Source organism: Hylobates moloch, unplaced genomic scaffold (assembly GCF_009828535.3).
Source record: "Hylobates moloch isolate HMO894 unplaced genomic scaffold, HMol_V3 SCAFFOLD_2, whole genome shotgun sequence".
In the NCBI taxonomy this organism is placed as follows: domain Eukaryota; kingdom Metazoa; phylum Chordata; class Mammalia; order Primates; family Hylobatidae; genus Hylobates; species Hylobates moloch.
In genome coordinates, this window is record NW_026652277.1 from 67,918,529 (window position 1) to 67,939,161 (window position 20,633).

The 20,633-nt window shown below is 43.3% G+C and overlaps 1 protein-coding gene across 1 annotated transcript in view; it reads right to left on the reverse strand.

The window, feature by feature from the left end:
* Nucleotides 1-233: 233 nt before the first annotated feature.
* Nucleotides 234-20,633, reverse strand: part of HOPX (HOP homeobox) — a 33,961-nt gene continuing 13,561 nt past the window's right edge. Inside the window, exons 2-4 of the mRNA XM_032151539.2 lie at nt 10,073-10,197; nt 8,181-8,336; nt 234-1,031 (exon numbers count right to left, since the gene is read on the reverse strand). Coding sequence (XP_032007430.1) covers nt 954-1,031; nt 8,181-8,336; nt 10,073-10,114 — 276 coding nt within the window. The 5' untranslated portion in view covers nt 10,115-10,197 and the 3' untranslated portion in view covers nt 234-953. The remainder of the gene's footprint in view (nt 1,032-8,180; nt 8,337-10,072; nt 10,198-20,633) is intronic.

Genomic DNA, 20,633 nt, shown 5'->3' on the forward strand with positions numbered 1-20,633 from the left:
ATGCAGGTTCTGATTCACTGGGTCTGGAATGGGATTTGAGATTCTGCATGTCTCACCAGCTTGAAGCTAATGCTGATGAGGATGGTCCTGGACCACACTTTGAGTAGCAAGGATTTAGAAAATGGCAGCTCTCCTGGCCAGTCAGCTCCTACCACATAGGAGCTATTATTTTGTTTCTCTTTGATATGTTTCGTATTTGGTTAAAAACCTGCAGAGAACTCACTCAGTGCATCTTCAACAAAAAGTTAAGGTTTTATTTAGAATATCATTTTAGAGACAAAAAGCAGTTCACTTTATTTAGCAAAATAAACTTAACCAATGCATTTAAATATAGTAAATTCAAGACCTTTGGTGGTTTTTTTTCTTAGATGCTTGCTTTTTTGCCATTTGGAGTTTCTGTCTTCTGGCCCAACAGGCTTCTTTCCAAGTTAATGCAGCTATATTCCAAGGAAGTGTTTATGAAATCTGAATACTCAAACACCCCTTCTGTATTTTCACTCAGCCATCATTGTATTATATGAAGCATAAGGAAAGTGACTTAGGAAGTAAGTTCAGAGGGAAATGTGTTCCCTTCTCCCTCATACTATCTTTTCAACAGAGGCCTAGATTGCTAAATGGATTATGAAAGCAAATTGCTACTGGGAGGTGATGGTCAAAAGCAAACTTAGATGGTTTTCACACCATCTGTCATCATGACTCAAAGGGAAGTGCAAGCCACACCATTTTTCCAGTGAAGCCACTGCTTTACACAGAAGATACACATAGCTTCCTATTGTTATTTTCTTTTCTAATTATGTACATTTAGAAAAAAAATACAACACTGTGTTAAACAGCAGGACAGCTAGCAATGGAACATACAACACTATGCTGAAAAACCACAACAGCTTGGTTAAGCGGAGGACAGAAACAGAGATGGTCTTCACGGAGTGAAGCTGTCAATGCCTGCCATCTCCTTAGTCTGTGACGGATCTGCACTCTGAGGGCAGGCCTTCTGAGCGCCGCCACTTTGCCAGGCGTTGCTTAAACCATTTCTGGAAGAGAGTAATGAGAAAAAATATTTGTCACATACAGAAAAACTGAAATGCCTGTTCCCTTTCTAAAAGGTAGCCTCTGTGGCACAAGTGGAAAGGAGAGAATCAAGGAATGTTTTCATAGGGATGGTTCTCACTGTGACACTAAACTTTCCTGCCTCAGGACCTTTGCACATGCTGTTTCCTATGTTTAGAATATTCTCTCTTCATTCTTTATCTGATGATCTCCCTGTCATCCTCACATCTCAGCTTAAACAGGACCTTCTCAATGAAGCCTTCCCTGATCACTCTAAAGTGGGTTTCCCACTCATCTCCTTACTTCTTAATTTAGTATTTTGTTACTTTCACAGAACTTTTAGCATCTGTCATGATTTACTTGTGTATTCACTTGTTTTAAATCTATATTCCCTTCTAGAATGTAAGATCCATGAAAGCAGAGACTGTATTCATCTTACCACCATTGCATCCTTAGCCCCTAGTGCAAAGGTTTAAGAGTTAGAAATTAATCAATATTTGCTGAATAAATAAAAGAAGTTAAAGCATCTCCTTAATGCCCCAGATAGATCTCTATGGCTGCTGTATTTCATCAATGTATGCTCAGCTCACCAAAGGCCTTCCTCATTCTTACTAACTAGGGACTTACTAACTAGCAGTTAGTAAGAATTTGTTGAATAAGATTAACAGGTAACTGAGCACTGCACAACCTCAGAGCACTCCTTGGGGATGCATGGAGTAGGCCAGCCCAATTTATCCTTCTCCAGGGCCACTGAGCAGTGAGAGAAGCTAAAGTGGGCCTACCACTTTACTCAGAATCTCTCAGCTCTGTATGACCCAAATATTCACCCCTTGCAGAAGTGACCATGGATGTGCAGAAGGCCCCAGATGGGATGTTTCTAGACACGGTATCCTATGAGGCCTAGAACATGCCTATATGTTGTAAGGCAGTGTGGTATACTCCTGGGAAATCAGTGGCTGCCTTTATCTTGCTAACTGGGATGGCACAGAGCTCCCCAAAGAGGAGAACAGGAGAACCATGCTGGGGATAGGGCCAGGGGTCTGGACCAGGTTAATCAAGAGGAAACTGGGAATTAAAAACAAAGCAAAACAACTTTGAAGAGAGACTAGTGAGGAAACAGATGCGCAAGCATTGACCTACATTGGAGAGGATGAGGAGAGAGCTCTATGGGAAGTCAGCACCTCCCACAAGCTCTGTTCTCCTGTGCTTCCCAACCATTCACGTGTCATGGGCTACATTGAGAAGGATGATATTTGTGTGTCACTGGTGTGTAGGCAGGCTGTGTGGTAGGTGACCCCCCAGGGTTCTGCAGCCCTGGGCTCTGCCAACAGGAAGCTCTAGAGTAACTAATTGGCTAAGAGAACTTGAGGAAGTCCCTAAAAATAGAGCACCAATCATCTGTAAATAAAAATGTAAGCTTAGGGGGTTTCTACTGTCCCTTCTGGTATTTCTATAATTCACCTGTTCTAGGGGTAAGGGGATGAGGAACAGGAAGGAAGCAGAAAGAGCACAGCTGTGAGATGCCAGATCTGGGATGTGCTGATGGAGATGGGATGGTGAGAAACCTCTAGAGGGCTCCCCACATAGCATGGCTTGATGCCTACACAGATACTCAGAATGAACAGGATGGGCTCTAGGAAGCTGAAAGGGAATTCAGTATATAAGCCCAAGATCAGAAGAAAGTGTGAGAACCACAGGGGGAGAAGGAGCAGGGCCTACAGGAGAGGCTGTTGAGCTTGAATGGGGGTAAGGCTCTGCAGGACTGCTTCGGGCTCCACATCAATGCTAAGCTGGCTAAATAGCATGGGAACACACCAACACCTCACCCACCCGTACAGCAGAGTTTACACACTGAAATGCCTGACACAGTTGTCAAGATCTTACATGCCTTTACACTGGGGCAGCAGTAGAGAAAAGTAATCTAAAGCCAAGCACAGCAGATTATCATGGGGTAGACTTCTCTTTGGGGGCTACTTTCTGGGTGCCATATTTTGCTCCTGGAGATCACTACCCTTCATGAGAAGAGAGAACTCAAGGAACTTTGGCAGCTTCAATCGAAATTCTACTGCTAAGGGTGGGCCCATTTTCTTCTGTAACCTGTGTGCGCATGTTCAGTTAACTCTGGATTCTGGTATGAGAGCAGAAAGGTTCCAGTTTTATTAATGAGGTAGCTCTGTGGGGGGGGGGTTTCAAGGATACAAGGTCTGATTAAATAGGATTTCCAGTTACTACAGCTGAATAAATGGCAGCATTGTAAAGACTGACTAATTAAAATCTGGAGGAGGAAAATCTCACTTTCTATCAGATTTCATTTAAGACAAAATAGTTGAGCTGGTCTCATTTAAAAGAGCCACCCACATCTTTACACTAGGTAATGAAGCAGAATATTGATGGAATGTTACTGAAAGTAACTTCAGCAGGGACCACATTTGTGGTTTTGTGAGTTGGTACCCAAATGCTTAACACACTGAGCCCTAACATTGGGGATGGGAGGAGGTCAAGAAAATCTCAACTATTTTTTGAAGATGCATATTTTAAATCAAGTATATATATAATAATTTAGCAAAACGAGTTGCAATCCAACAGAAATCATTAAATACCTTGCTTGCTTTTTTCCCTTTAGAGCTGCATCTTATCAGTCTCACTCACATCAGTGCTAATTTTCCACCTGGCTTTATTCTCCTCTTCTTTGTTTCAGTCATCTACTGGGAAAGACATTCATCCCTTGCTTGCTTGTAAATGAATGCCCTCATTACCCTTGCCCATTGATGGAGATTTATTTACTCTGAGTAAACAGATGATAATTAGACGCTGTGATGGGAAGGGGCTGGGGCAAAGGAACATTGTTCCTGTCCTTTTCTCTAGTAACTAACATTTCATTCTTTTCAGGAAGAGACCTTTAAAGGTCTTTATTCCACCGATAAAACATCCAGCGACGAAAACCACTGGGTTCTGGGAACAAGCTCAGGACATCAAGAGGAGATAAAAATACTTGGAGACTTCCCTAAGAACCAATTCCAGTTACACTGTGCTTGAATTGAAGAGAAAGGGGGAGAGAGAGAGAGAGAGAGAGAGTATGTGTGTGTGTGTGAGTGTGTGTGAGTGAGTGTGTGTGTGAAAGTGTGTGTGAGAGTGTGTGTGAATGTGTGTGTGTGTGTGTGTGTGTGAGATAATAGAAAACACCAGATCATCCCAACCTCCCAGGGGGCTGAGGAAGGAGCTTTCCCAGCCTCTTCTAAAACTGACTTCAAAATAAAAGACACAGGGCTGGGATTCTGTAGGCTTTCATCTAATTTAAATCTAGGAGATATTTAGATTACTGTTATGAGAAAAACCCATTCTAACATCCCAATAAATGCAACTTAGAAAGTTATTTCAATCACAGTACCCTTCACTTTACTTTGAGTTCTTATGGGTGCCACCTCCACCCCCACAGAGAATTTTGTCCTGAAGTGGGACAGTTTTAAAGAGGTCAGCAAATCTCCCAAGACAGAGAATGTTTCAACTTCTTAGTTCCGCTTGTCCCTGCCCAAGTATCAGCCCTGTGAATCAGTTCTGGTAACTATCTCGCAAGAGCACTGGGCAGCTCAGGCTTCTTTTTGTTGTACTGAAGTACTACTTGTTGTAGGGAAGTTAAGAATATGATTCCATTTCTGGAGGTGGGTGGTGTTGGGGTGGGATGAGGACTCAGGCATATGCAACAAATGTTAGTTTGGCTTTAGTGACCCTTTCCCATGGAAAGGAGCAACACTAGTAAGAACAGAGATAGGGGAGGCTGGGTGCAATGGCTCATGCTTGTAATCCCAGCACTTCGGGAGGCCAAGGCAGGAGGATTGCTTGAGACCAAGAGTTCGAAACCAGCTCAGGCAACATAGTGAGACCCCCATCTCTACAAACAATTTAAAAATTAGCTTAAAAATTAGCCAGATGTGGTGGTAGCACATGCCTATAGTCCCAGCTACTTGGGAGGCTGAGGTAGAAGGATTGCCTGAGGCTGGGAGGCCAAGGCTGAGGTAAGCCATGGTCGTGCCACTGTACTCCAGCCTGAATGACAGAGTGAGATACTCTCTCCAAAAGAGAAAAAGAAAGAAAGAAAGAAAAAGAAACAGGAGAAGTGTCAATACCAGACACTACTTATATGTAGGCCCAGCAGGCCCTAGCCTCCATGGAGTTATTTAAAGGGTCCTCAAGACCTGCTATAAACAAAAATAATTTTAATGACTGAAAGTTCGTCACTGGGCATATGTCTCCAGGAGACATTTTCTTTTTGTAATATTTTTCAATAGTTAATATTTTTATTTTTATTTACTTATTTATTTTGAGACAGTTTCTCCCTCTGTTACCTAGGCTAGGTAGTGCAGTAGCATGATCATAGCTCACTGCAGCCTTGAACTCCTGGGCTCAAGGGATTCTCTTGCCTTAGCCTTCAGAGTAGCTGGGACTACGGGCACGCACCAGCACACCTGGCTGATTTTTTTATTTTTTGATTTTTTATTTTTTGTAGAGATGGGCAGGGTCTTGCCATGTTGCCCAGGCTGGTCTGAAACTCCTAGCCTCAAGCAATCTTCCTGCCTCAGCCTCTCAAAGTGCTGAGATTACAGGTGTGAGCTACTGTGCCCAGCCAGACACTTTCTTTTTCATAGGAGATACTCTTTAAAAACATAAATGTTGTTTGAGAAGATGAAAGAAGAAATCATTCTCATTCACCAGTACCCATGGAGGTGGTGGGGTGAGAGGGGAAAGAATGGGAAATTGAAAGATGAGACCCAATCCAGTAAGGGCAAGCAGACAGCCTGTGGTTCCTAGGAAGTCTCTTTCTCTGAGCTTGCTAAGTGCTGCCTGCCTCTAAGCTCTGGGGTTCCAGATGCTTCCCTGCAGGTCAAGGCAGGAAGACAGAAGGGCAAGCCAAGCTGTGGTAGCCGTAGGGAGGAAGAAGGTGTCGGTCCTGCGGCAGGAAGAGGAAGCCAGGGGCCCTGCTAAGAGGCTGACTCACCCCACATCCACTCATTTTGGGGCTGGGTCTACCACTTGTTTATTTGAGAATGGCAGAAGGGGGGAAATGGGAGGACTGCCTGAGAGGTGCAGAAGAACCTGCTATGCGGAGGTCTGAATTGGCTGACCTCAGTCACAGAAAAAAAAGCAGGTGCCCTTTTCTTCTTCCTACCCCTAACCAGATTTTATTTCAATTCTCTAATATCATGTGAATCTTGAGGAAAGGTTGAATATAGCCTGGGAGGCCTGTTGCCTAATGCAGAGGAAAGATAGCACCAAGTGAGTCGTCAGTTCTTTCCTCCTGCTCATCTAGTGATTTCTAAGCCTCCTCTGTGGAGAGAGCATAGCATGGTGGTTAAGAGTCTGGGCTTCCAGGGTTCAAATCCTGGTCCTGCTGCCTTCTGGCTGCTGTCTTGGGCAAGTATGTTTAATCTTTCTGTGCCTCAGTTGCCTTATCTGGACAAGTGGGCTAATAGTATCTATCCTCACAGCATTGTTGTGACAAATAAATGATTTACTACTCGGACAGTGCCTGGAAAAATGCCTGGCAAGTATTAGCCATTACAAAGGTCAACGTAATTATGCTGCTTTATAGGTAAGGTGACTGATGGCAACTCGCCAGGCACAATCTGAGGCCGAGAAGGGGTTGGACCTCTTGTTGGTGCTGTGCCCACAATATTTCACAGCCTTGTTTTTCAAAGATAAGTTGTCTCCATGATCACTCCTCTTTTCTAAGCATAGCGTGGGATTTCAGATGATAAAATTTCAGCAGGCTGCCTTCTCAGGGGATGCCAAGAAACACGAGCTGTTAGACTTGGGTTACAGTAAATCACCTTCCTTTAAGTTCTGGTTCTGGTTGGCCAGACAGCTGTTCCATTTGCTAAAAATAGATATGTTTGCCTTTCTATTTGACCTGTAAATGACAGGATCATCTATGGACAAGCTCTCCAAAGAGTGCCTCTGGCTTAATTAGTAAAAATAATTTTGGACTTGGGGTCCAGGGTCTTGGTCCTAGGATCTACTGGATCCATTACAAGCTTCTAAACCTCAACTGAGCATGGCTCATGGTGACAGGACAAGTGCCTGATGCTCTGATATATAAAATAGGAAAAATAAGAATGTCTCTGCTTTAGAGTTGAGGTTAGAAGTGTGAAGTGCTTTGGGGACCCACAGGAGAGATGCTAGATCAGTTCCAAGTAGTCTTATCATGCAAAAGGATTGTCCTTCCACGACCAAAGGGAAAAGAGAAGTCGGAGTTTAGACAGGATTTTAAAAGTCAGCTAAAGGCTCCAACATTGCACCTGTGGTTAACAACCGCAGGCAGTGTTGCATTCTTTACCTGGCGTTTTTCGGGATAATACAGGAGCATTTAAAAAATATGTAAGTCAATGAATGCACTTAGGAGGACATCGGCTGCCGATCCCGTCAGCTGAAATGTCAGCTATCTACCGTCTTATAAAACGCCAGGAAAAACCTCTAAACCTTAGAGCCGGGGAATTTTTTTAAAAATCGGAACCAAATCTCCCTGGCTTCGTGCAGTGTGGGTTCTGCAGCTCGGTGGCCGCTGCAGTGTGATGTGGTGGAGGGAGCATGCTTCACGGCTCCTGCCATCCTGACAGCGCCCTCCCTCCCGGCCTCAGCCTCCTGGTTCGCCAAACCGGAGGACTGAATTTATGGCTAGCTGGTCTCTGGGGCGCCTTCCAGCTCTGACATTCCCGCCTAGAATAGATCTTCCCGAAGGTTTCGCAGAAAGACCAGAGGGGACAGAGCCGGGAAGGCGAGACAGGGACAGGAGAGAGACTCTGCTCCCAACTCGCAGAGGGAGAAAGCGTGTATCCCGGGCTGCCGGGGAGAGTGGAAAGGCAAGGACTGGTGACCGAGGGGTTTCTGCGCAGCTCCCGGGGAACCACGGCTGGATGGGGGTGGCGGGGAGACCGGGCGCCCATGGGAGCGGGGAAGCGGGGAGGCGGCGGCGGGAGCCATGCAGGGTCTGGGCCCTCGGGATGCGGGCAGAAGCGATGGGAGATCGGGGCGGGGGGAGGGCAGCCCGGCGGGAGGCGCGGACGACCAGGACCGCCCAGCCGCGAGAAGGCTCAGCCCGGGCTGGGGTCGGGGAGCGCCGGGCGCGTGTGGGGACGCACCTGGGTCTCCTCCTCGGAAAGGCCGGCCTCGGCCGCGATGAGGCACAGCGTGGTGGAATCCGGGTGCTTGTCGACCTTGTTGAAGTTGTACTCCAGGATTTCCACCTGCTCCTCCGTGGGGCCGCTCGCGGTCTCCGCGGACATGGTCCCTGCGCGCTGCGGGGCAGGGAGAAGCGGCGGCGGTGAGCGAGGCGTGGGGAGGGCGGGACGCAGCGAAGGAAGGCGGTTGCGGCGCCGCCGGGCAGCCCCAGCCCCGGGCCGCCCCCTCCCGCAGCACCACGGCCGCGCAAGTCCCCGGCGGCTGCAGGCTGAGCGGGGGCTTACGGCTGCCCCCCACCCGGGCCTCCCTCCCCGGACGCAGCGCTGTTGCGGGCTGACGGCAGAGCCTAGCGTCCCGCGCCTCCCGCGCCCCCCGGGACCCCTTGCAGCAACTGGATCCCTGCCTGCGACGGGGGCGAGATAGATGACTCCGCGGGCCCTCACCGCCCTCCGGCTCTAAGGAAGGAGTGAAGGAAGCGCGGGGGTGATTTTAAGAAATCTCCTTAAAAACTTCCTCCCGAAAGGGGGACCTCCCCTGGGGACAGACTTGACAGATCGCGAGGGTGGGTTCGCCCGAGTCCGCGGCTAGCCGGCCTCCCCGGTAGGCGGCCTTCTGTCTCTGCAGTGGGTTGGCGCTTTGGGGCCCTCTCGAGGCAGGGCTGCACACCCCACCCTTCCTCCAAAAAAGTTCCCCGCAAGACAAGTTACTTCTCAAAGTTGGGGAGATGGAGGCGGTGCTTTTAATGTCTTTCCATTTTACAGAGATGGAGATAGGTCCGCACAGAAGTGATTTAAGGCGGGGGATTGAGACACGGGAGAAACTTCCACCTGTGGGCTTGCACGTGCCACTCTGCCGCTCTGCAACCTCCTCCTTCAACCCTCCGCCCCCGCTCTTTCTAAGTATGCTTTAGTGAGTCCCCAGCCTGCAGTCACCAGGCCGCTATTCCCCAATTTACGGCAAAGAGCCTGCCTCACTGTGTGCTCCCCGAGGGGAGTACTTGCAAGATGGAGCCAAAATCCAACCGAGGAGGATAAAATTTCAGACTTCCCTGTGATTGTACTAAAATTTACTATAAAGTCAGGAAAATGGGCCCATCACAAGCTTCAAGATCTCTTGTATCTCCTTACTTTAGAGCCAACCATTACTCTGGCAAATTTGAAGCAACAGGACTTCCTGCTGGGTTCTCTCCATACCTACAAAGTCTCTGAACTGGGACCAAAACTTAAAAATTTTAAAAATTGGCAGGTGTAACCCCATCCACCTCGTCCTGCTAATTTAAGATGCATGAAGGTATAAAAGTTGGAGTCTTCAAGATATCCTTGGCTGTGGGTTTGGCACGACTGTCAGGACTTGACTGTCGCTGACAGTAAATCACAAGGGCAAGTGTGGGAATCACGTTGGTTTGTTGTTTTAACAAACAATTGCAAAATCATCCAGCACAATCCTGAGTAGGCCGTGACGTGGTTTGTGCCTGGGATGAGCCACACTTCACTGATGTGCCGGCAGCATGTACCCAATGCTGTTATAACCTTCTCCACTGTGACCTGCATCTTCTACTTCCTAAATAAATGTCTTTACCTCTCCTTTGGGTCACTTTGAAGGGGCTTTCAGGCACAACGGGAAGTCATTCTACTGTGAGAGTCTGGCTCAAGTCACTTGCCAAGCCACCATGAAATCCCATGTTTTTAGGGGATTCTGTGCCTTCCCACCTAAAAATCATAGCACTGATTCCTGTCACGGTGCTGGGCAGGAGAGGGTCATACCAGGTCAGAAACACTTCCTCTTCTGTGTGCACCCATTGCCCGTACCTTTGACACACAACTTCAGAGCTGGGAAGAACCTTGGAAATTACCTCTTCCAGTCTTCTTCTGTAACAGCCCAGGAAAATGAGCATAGGAAGACTAACTTTCTGAATGTTGCCCAGTTGGTGACCTGTACTCCGCTAGACCCTTCTCAGTGGGTCAGTCTGTCATTAGTCTGGTAGGAAAAATAGGAGGGCAGTAGTCATAATGCAGGCAGGAGCTCATTGCCATTTTGAATGGGCATAGACTGTCCTAACTCTAGCCAAAGTTGCCCACGGGAACCACCCACCACTGCTTGCTTTGCTTGAAAGAAAACAAGGGCTGGGAGACAGCTGCCTTTGATTTTACTTCTTGCCTTAGAAAGGTTCCAGCTAATTTTGTGTAACATAGTTGTGCCGGCTCTTCCATGGAAATTTTGGCTTTTTCTTTGTAGAATCCTCAGTCCTTCAGAAATATTAATTTCTAAACTGACTGTTCTGCATATACTTTCCCCTCTTTTTTGGTTATTTAATTCCTGTTATAAAACTCAAGGGCTGCTATTGGTCTTACATTTAATTTAGTGCATTTTATTTTATGAGATTTCTATGGCTTCTTGTTACAGGACTTTGTATGAGATTTTGTGGAGAGGTCCTGGTTAACTTTAAAGAACTCCTTGGGTTAGTTGGCTGAGAATCATTGGCTTTGGTTGGCTGCTGAGACTTGTGGGAGGACCATTTGGAAGCGCCTACTTCTCCAAGGTACACCAAGCAAACCTGATTTCTAGAAACGAAGATGGAAGATCTCTATAGTCAAATGTATCTGTTATTTCTCTGCAAAGCTCTCAGCCCTTTGCTTGACAAATGTTTGCTGTTACTTCGTTTCTTCTCTCACTCTGTCTCTCTTAAAGAAGATATAAATCAAACTGCCTGGGTAACCTTGGCCTTATAAAGCTTTTCAACTATTTCCAGTAAGAAAACAGTTGAGAAGTTTCTCTGAAGATAGTCTAAACAATTTCAGATTAAAAGAACTAAAAATACTTTAAAGCTACTCAGACGTTAATCTTAGCACAAGTTTTATTGTTGTGGCTATTCATATCTCATCAAACATTCAAGGAGTAATTTGTCCTGTGGTTATATTTTTCCTTTGTGGTTTGGAGAAGACATTGCATAAGCGTCTTCAAGACGTTAAATGCAAACTGCTGGCTTTTTTCTAAATTAATTCCCATGCCTGAGGTAGACAGTTGTGTCAACCCAATGGCTCTACTTTTATCCCCTAATCCTGTAATCATTTATTTTAAAAATATCTACCTATATAAACTAGTTCACAAAAAGCGCTATCAACTGGGAATCTTTGGTTACCTCTGTAGTAACCAAAAAATTGCTTTGGGCTCACATTTGCCATCTTATCCTCCCTCTCCCAGCCATTCTGACCTCTTTGTAATAGCACTAATATCAAACCAAGAACAAAAGGTTATCAATGGCAGATTCTCCAAATAAACCCAGAGTCCTGTGGTGAGTTGGCCAAAAGGGAAACAAGCCAGTGGATTATTCTTTAGCCTATATTTCTTTTATGTTCACTGTGAACTTCCTGGAAGCCATGGGCTCTTGAAACATTTTGTGTTTTCCTAAGTGAGAAAAATGATGTGTGGCCACTTCCGCAAGAGAAGTGGTGGGTCTTTGGAAGGGGACGAGGTCTTCCCCTTCGTCACTTATTCAGTTACTCTGAAGGGGGTAAGAGGGGGCATCGCCCAAGCTGTCAAGGCCCCCCAGAAATTGAAAAACAGAAGTCGAGTATTCATCTGCCTCTCCAGGCTAGCACAAGAGCTGGAAAGACAGAGAGAGAGAGAGAATTGTTCTTTTAAGTATAAACTTGGAGATTGGTATCCTTAAGCTAACAGCAGTGCTTCTCAAGCCTGGATGGGCTTCAGAATTACCTGTGGAAATGTCTAAGCCCACCATAGACCTCCTGAACCAGAACTGCATTTTAGAAACCTGGCACGAGAGAGACACAAAAAGTACTTCAGCTCTTAAAATGATTTGCAATTTAATCATTAAAATCAATTCTAAATATTCTTATGCCTTATACCTGCTCTAATGCTGTATATCATCTTAACATTTAAGTAGATGGTAGGTTGAAGTCATTTTAAAGGAATAAGCTTTTAGAAGTAGATATTAGAATGACTAATTTAAACCTAATGCTATTAATCTTTTGTATATGTGGTCAGAAATGGGGAAAATGCCTTTAAAATTATAAATTAGCAAAAGAAAACAGATATTCTCCAATGCTTTCAAAAGTTCAGAAATGAAATAAAACCCTTTTAAAAACCTTTCAGAAAAAATGCATTCTTGTGTTGAGATCAGAGTTTAAGAAAGCAAATCATTGAAAGGAAAACTCCTTCCAGTTCATCACACACATTTTAAGTAAATGACTTAGATGCCAAAAGTCACAATGGAAAAGATTTGGCAGTCTTAAGTATTACTGTTCTCCTCTAATTCTTTAAATTTCCCAATGAGAAAAATGCTAAAATTTAAGTTATTATTTATGTACAAAACATGTTTAATAGAACTTAGAACCGAACATTACTCTGAATACATCCCAAATACGTAGCATCATTGCTACCTTTATGGGAACAAGATCCCAAATCTAAATAGGAAAATGCATTTTAAAATGTTATATTGATTTCAGCTTTACATATTTAAAAAAACTGGAGAGAAATACCACAAAATGTTAACAGTGGTTATATCTAGATTGTGCAACTATGGATTTGCACGATCTAAAACATTTTCTTCTTTATATTTTTCTGCTTTTTCAAATTTTCTATAATAAGCATTTATGACTTTGGGATTTGAAAAAAAAAATTTTTTCCCCCTATATAACGATGTCCTCAGTCAGACCAGTTGTCCACTTTGCTCAAAGTTTTATTTGCTTATTGGTACCAAATAATATTTTTGGAAAAGTATGAGAGTTGTCCTCCAAGACTATTTAGAAGATTAAGGAAGTAAATATTTTCATTTTTCATGTAAACATTATTAGGTATCAAATAGATATATGTAATGTACATGTAAGTTCTGAAGCATAAATTAAATAAACACTAGTGAACCCCGCTCAATTTAAGAATTAAAGCATTACCAAGACTATGGAAGCTATCTGTTTTTCTCCCCAAGTCCCATCCTCTTGCTGACCTGCTCCCAGAAAAAAAACACAATTCTGAATTTTGTATTAATCATTCCTTTGCTTTTCATTTTATTTCAATTTTTTAGAGGCAGGGTCTCGTTGTCACCCTCAGGTTGGAGTGCAGTGGTGCGATCATAGCTCACTGTAACTCCCGGGCTCAAGTGATCCTCAGGCCTCTGTCTCCTGAGTAGCTGGGATTACAGATATGAGCCACTGCGTCCAGCCACTGCTTTTTAAATTAGTTCTATCACATATGTATGGATCCCTAAAAGAACTTTTGTTTTAGTTTTGCTCTTGAGTTGTTTCAAAATGGTGTCACACCATATAAAATTTTTCTGCAAATTGCTGTTTTCACTCAACAGTGTTTCCAAAACAAATCCACATTCTGCATATAGAGAAGTTCATTCATATTCAATGCTGTTTCTTTGTTGTGAATATACAATTTATGTAGTAGATGTCTTTTCCTACAGTGGATATCTAGGTTATTTCCAGATTTTTTTCCATTTGAACATTGCCTCTTTGAACACTCCTGTATATGCCTTCTGCAGCCTCTCTATGAGGATTTCTCTAGGGTATACAGTAGGGGTAGAAATCCTGGTTTATACAGTGTGTGCTGTTTAGCTTTACAATATAATGTCAACTTGTATTTTAACGTTGTTGGACAAAACCACCCCCCTTACCACCAGTGTATAGCACTTCCTTTGCTCCAAATCCTCATCAACACTTGTGCGGTCAAACTTAGTTTTTGCCAAAGTTGTTGTGTGTTCTTTTTATCCATGAATAGTATCTAAGCCTTCTTGAAGCTATTTATGTTTTCAGCCTGCATGACATCTTGGGGCTAAAAGTTTCCACATGTTTACTGTTTACTGTGTAAAAATATTTCCTGTTGCAGCCCAAAAGGGGAGTTGAGTTATTTTGTGAGAGTTATGGACCGTGTTTCCAGGCTAGCCTAGTTATTTCCATTGGTCACCAAGAACAATACAAATATAATGTATGGAAAACTAATTACTAAGATCCTTTGTCTGTATCATGCTAAAAATGTTACCATTTTCCCTTCTACAGAACTCCTGGGAGTCAGGATTTGATTTTGCTCTTTAAAATATGTTAGCCATATTAATTATTGATCCCTCCCACAAAAGTAAATATCAAAGTCTCCAAATGAAAACCACAGAGATAGATTGAAAATGACCCATTAAAGAAGAAGAAATAAGGGAGAGATGGAAAGTGTAAAATAAAAATGAAAAGAAAGTGGAAAAGAAAGATGGACAGAAAGCTGTTAGGCTGTGGGTTTAAAATAGGATATCCATGTAAACTCAAATAATGAGCTTACATGTTTAAACAGCTAAGTGCCAGTTCAAAAGCAGTTTGATAGTTATTTTCATTTCTCTCACAATTCTCTCTTAGAAATCAGAATGGAGTTAGTTCTATTTTGAGGTTTTTTTAAAAGAGTTAAATTGTCTACAGCATCAGAGGAAGACTCAGAATTCTACCTTTTATTCTGGCTATAGCAGTAAAGGCTCTTGATTTCATGAGCATCAAGACTGATTCATTCGTCCAAATGTACTATTTTCTTCCTTCCTTCCTTCCTTCCTTCCTTCCTTCCTTCCTTCCTTCCATTTCTTTGTTTCTTTATTCATTCCTTCCTTTTTCTTTCTCTTTCTTTCTTTCTTTTTCTTTCTTCTTTCTTTTCTTTTTTCTTTTCTTTCCTTTCTTTTCTTTTCTTTTGTTTTCTTTCTGACAGAGTCTCACTCTGTTGCCCAGGCTGGAGTGCAGTGGTGTGATTTTGGCTCACTGCAACCTCTGCCGCCAGGGTTCAAGCGATTCTCCTACTTCGGCCTCCTGAGTAGCTGGGATTACAGGTGCACACTACCAACCACACCCTGCTAATTTTTGTGTTTTTAGTAGAGACGGGGTTTTGCCATGTTGGCCGGGCTGGACTGGAACTCCTAACCTCAAGTGACCTGCCTGCCTCCGCCTCCCAAAGTGCTGGGATTACAGGCATGAGCCACTGTGCCTGGCCCCCAGATATATTTTTCTTATGCTCTACTGATGTCAGAGGTTCTAAGATATCACCAAATCACCTATTTGAATCTTTAAGCTCTAACTTAATCATTGTGTATCCCTTTAGTGAAGAGTTGGGGCTGGAGGTAGCCTGTCTTTTCTTTCCCACTGTGGGATATAGGCCATTGTCAACTTTTTCCTGCTTCATTACTTGGCTACTGGGGTGACATTCTTTTAGACTTGTATCTCTTTAAAAAGCCCTAACATCTACTTAACATTAGGCAATAAAGATAATGGAATCTCTCCTTTCAAGTTTTGTTCTGATTCCATTTTTCACAAGAGTAAATTGAAATGTAGACGATTTGGGCAGGTTTTTCCTTTGTTCTGTAAAAGTCTGAGCTCTTAACTTTTGACCCCATGTAGCAATTACAGGTACATGCCGAACCACTTGCTATCAGGACAAGCAAGCATGCTGTACTCCTAGAACACACTGCACTTGACTTGATGAGGCAGGAAGACTGAGATGACAACTATACTTGAATTCATGCCATTCCCACTGGTCACCAGTGACCACACCCTCCTAGGTACCTCTTATTCCTGCAATTTTTGTCAGGTCAGGGTGTCATCAGGTTTGGTTTTTGATGTTTCAGCCCTGCTACGGGATGGTAATATCTCAGTAGTTAATCCATCTCTTAAAAATACGAAGTGCTGCCTTTTGAAATTTTTCAGTTCTGCATATATGATGTGTGCCTTTTTTTTTTTTTTTTGAGACGGAGTCTCACACTGTCACACGGGCTGGTGTGCAGTGGCACAATCTCGGTTTGCTGCAACCTCTGCCTCCCGGGTTCAAGCGATTCTCCTTCTTCAGACTCCTGATTAGCTAGGATTACAGGCACCCACCAATCACGCCCGGCTAATTTTTTGTATTTTGAGTAGAAACGGGGTTTCACTATGTTGGCCAGACTGGTGATGAACTCCTGACCTCATGATCCGCCCGCCTCGGCCTCCTAAATTGCTGGGATTACAGGCGTGAGCCACCGCACCCTGCCTGATGTGTGCCTTTATAGGTGCTCTGTGAAGTTGCTAAACCAGCTTGCTATTTCCCAGGTCCTCCTTTCTAGGTTGGCTTTCCTCTTGCCTCAGGAACCACTCTGTTTTAGAAACACGGCAGAATTAAGAACGAAATGAAATTGGAATTAATGTAGAAAAAAGGTCAAATAATGAGAAGTCTTCTGTACTGATTACCTGAAATGGCACTTTGCTGAGCCTCCATTTCATTTATGTGAAGAAGGAATATAATAATGTCTACCTTTGCCTAGTTCACAGCTTTATGGTAAAGTTCTTATGATGTTACTATAGGGAACATGTCTCTCAACTGTAAAGTGCTTGCTTGGAAGATATTATTATTATTATTATTTTTTGAGATGGAGTCTCACACTATTGCCCAGGTTGGAGTGCAGGGGCGTGATCTCAGCTCACCAAAACTTCCACCTCCCGGGTTCAAGCAATTCTCCTGCCTCAGCCTCCCTAGTAGCTGGGATTACAGACATGTGCTACCATGCCCGGCTAATTTTTTTTTTTTAGTAGAGACAGTGTTTTGCCATGTTGTCCAGGCTGGTCTCAAATTCCTAGCCTCAAGTTATCCACCCGCCTCAGCCTCCTAAACTGCTGGGATTACAGGCGTGAGCCACCATGCCCAGCCTGATATTACTATTAAATAGCTATGAGCTAGGCTTTCAGTAAAAGATCCCCCGGATGGCAAACCAGTAAGAAGAGCTTATAAATTTCACTTCTGGGTTACAATCTCTTATCTTTCTGGAATGGTAAAGCACAATGGTTGAAATTAGACCCCTTTAAAAAAAAATCCAATGCTGTATATTTGCTTTATCATAACATGTATCCCTGCATGGTACTTCTCAAGAATGGCATGGCGGGGAGGGATGTGATATCCTAAGCATGTTTTCTCATTATGCACTTGTACACTGCGCATTGGTTTATACTTAGTTGTTAGCATTTTCACTAAAATAATAATTTCTCTGCTCCTTCCTCACCACCACTCCCCAGTTCCTCTTCTCCTCTCATCTATTAATGAAGGAAGCATAAATAGGGCAGAAGATGAGTAGTGAGGAAGTTGATAACAAGGAGGAACAAATATTTTATGAATTGGTGAGTCAATTTTTTGAGATTGTCATGGCCTATGAGAGTAATGACCAAATGGAAATTCTTTGGTTTTTTTTGTTGGAGACAGGGTCTTGCTCTGTCACCCAGGCTGGAGTGCAATGGCCCAATCATGGCTCACTGCAGCCTCAACTGCAGGGCTCAAGCGATCCTCCCACCTCAGCCTCCTGAGAAGGCGGGACTACACATGAGCACCCCGATGCCCAGCTGATCTTCTTTATTTTTAGTAGAGATGGGATCTCGCTATGTTACCCAGGCTGGTCTCAAACTCCTGAGCTCAGCACAGTCCTCATGCCTTGGCATGTCAAAGTGCTGGGATTATAGGCATGAGCTACACCATGCCTGGCTGAAATTGTTTTGAAATAATTTGTTCATGAGCCTGTCTTCCCCAGTACATTATATGCACTTCTATGGGGGATGTGTCATTTCTTATACATTTAAATCTCCCCAGTATTCATTAGGAGAGTCTGGCACTTAATATGTGCTCACTGGATGGCTGTTGAACAGAACCTAAACAATGGCATTTGACATGACTTGATTTAGGACATAACTTCGGAGAAAACTGCTCTGTGTTCAACAAGGACTAGCCAAATGTAAAACTGGAGAAAATAACACTCTAGCCTTTTGATATCATCCTCAGTGCCCCCAAACAACATAGAGTTGATTCCTATTGATGAATCACCTACAGAAACCTCACCTCTGTTATTATAACAATAGTGACAACATATTTATTGGATAATTACTATGTGCCAGGTCCCGTCTAAGTGCCTTAGATGCATTCATTCACTTTATCATCAGAGGAGCAGCAACACTATGTGTTCTTATTATTTTCATTTTATATATGTAGAAACTTATATAGATGGAAACTTATATACCTTCCCAAGGAGATGGATATTACTTCCTCCAAATCACAAATCTAGTATGTGACAGAGCAGAGATCCAACCCAGAAAATCTAACTTCTGCATCCATGTTCTTATTCACTACACCATCTTCCTCTTTGCACTGAATAGTTCTGCAGACAGCAGATCCTTGATGGGAAGTTGTGGTAAAAGGGGCAGTAGAGCCGGGTGGGCTCAAGAAACAGAAGAAAGGCAGTGCCCTGTGTCTGCCCTGGCTCCCTGTGGGGTGGGGCCAGTCTGAGTACTTCCCTCCCTGCAGCATGTTTCTCAATGTTGGTGACCAGACATGGCTCTGCCCTAGCTCAATGGATTAGCCAGTGATTTCAGTTAAAACCACCGGCACTACCAGCCAGGCTGGCTTTCCTTCCCCACACGCTCTTCTTCAATTGATGCAGACATCATTGAAAGATGGCATTATGTGAATAATATAGAATACAAACAAGAAACGTTACAGCGTCTGATAGAATAGAAAGGCTGGCTTCAACCAGACCAGCTGGAGCTCAGTGATGATTGCTGCCACTTAATCCCTAGAGGTACAGAGTTTTGTAGAATTAAGGATCTTCCTGAAACCGTTGTTGAAACCAGTCTCTCAGTAGTCCAGACTTTCTGTAGCCACTTACTGAAAACAGGAAGATATTATGAAAAGCCATTGGAGGAAAGGGTGTCTGTGAATGACTTCCAGCAGTGAATGAATCATTAGTCAACCCTGGACATAAAACTCTGCGTATGCCCTGAGTTCTTTTCATTGATAGCCCAATTCGTGTTCTGATCTTGTATGTGGAAACCTGGGGAAATAGTGAAAGATGTTCATAAAACCTTAGGCTTCTTCTTTGAATGTACTATGAAATAAGTGGAGTATTTAGTCTACTTTAGTAGAAATAAATGGGCAAACAAAAGAAAGCAATTCCATTTCCAGAATTTCCATATAGGAGAGCTCCATTTTGTAAACAGGTTGCTTTTCTAAAGGTCTAGTCTAACTCTATGATGATTGTTATGAATTCAGAAAAAATTTTCTCGAGAAAGAATATTGTAAGTGTGTAGATAAGATCCCAGGCTAACCCACTAAAGGTTACGTAGATACTAAACTGCTATATATCTGTAATGGAAAAAAGTATAAAATAATCCTATTGAAATATCCTGGTGAAATTTGATAAGTTATTTAAAAGAAAATACTTAAGAAAATTCAGTTTTAGTTAAAATCTTGCTTAGGGAAATGAGGTTTTGGTGCAGATATTGAAGAGGGTTTCAAGGAACTGTTGAGGACTGTACAGATTTATAGCACAACTTCAATGTGTCCAGGTATCCAGAATTGTCGCTGAAACATTGGTAAGTACTCAGTGAATATCTATTCAATGCATGTTGATTGAATTTCATCTTCCCTTCAAGAAGTATGACTTTCCTTTATCTTGACATAAAAGCATAAGGCTCTCTTTAGAAAACACTGATATTTTCCCTGGATATCAGAAATCTATTTGCCTCATTTCTTGGTGTATTAGGACATTAGAGATTTTCAAAGAGATTTGATAATTCAATTTGTTTGACAAATCTGACCCCTTCTCTATTAGCCAGTTTGAAAAGCCCTGAGTGCGTGGCTGTGCCCCATAGAAATCTCTAGGACAAATTGTTTTTGTTTCTCTGTTTATATTTGATCAAAGGACTGACTCTGTTGGAGATGTAATGGATATTTGCACTTACTAAGCATTAGCACAACCATATTGACAATAATCAAAGCAGGCAGAGGCCCAAGCATAACTCAGTCTACTGGACAGATTCCTGTCCTAGGTATTCAAGTTGCAATAAAAATGAAAGATTGGGAAATTTGAAGCTAAAATCTTTCTTCTTACCTTTAACCGCAGAGCTGCAACACTATGCGTTTTTAAGAGTGAAAAACAGCCTCCCGTTCATCACTGTGGTTCAGTATATGTTGTTGCGTCCTCCAACATCCTGACAGACCTGCATTTTGCTAATCCCTAACAGCAGTAGTGATACCTAGGTGCAACCGGAGCATTTTTACTATTCTCTACCTAAGTGAGAAATTTAACATTTTATGTATCATAAAGGGACCAGATATCCAGGTTTGCCTGGGACACTTCTGATGTATGCCTGTTGTACTGGTGTAATTATTAATAATTTCGAGATGGAGTCTCACTCTGTCATCCAGGCTGGAGTGCAGTGGTGCGATCTCGGCCCACTGCAACCTCCGCCTCCCGGGTTCAAGTGATTCTTGTGCCTCAGCCTCCTAAGTAACTGGGACTGCAGGCGCCCACCACCATACCTGGCTAATTTTTGTATTTTTAGTAGAGTCAGGGTTTTGCCATGTTGGCCAGACTGGTCTTGAACTCCTGACCTCAGGTGATCCACCCGCCTTGGCCTCCCAAA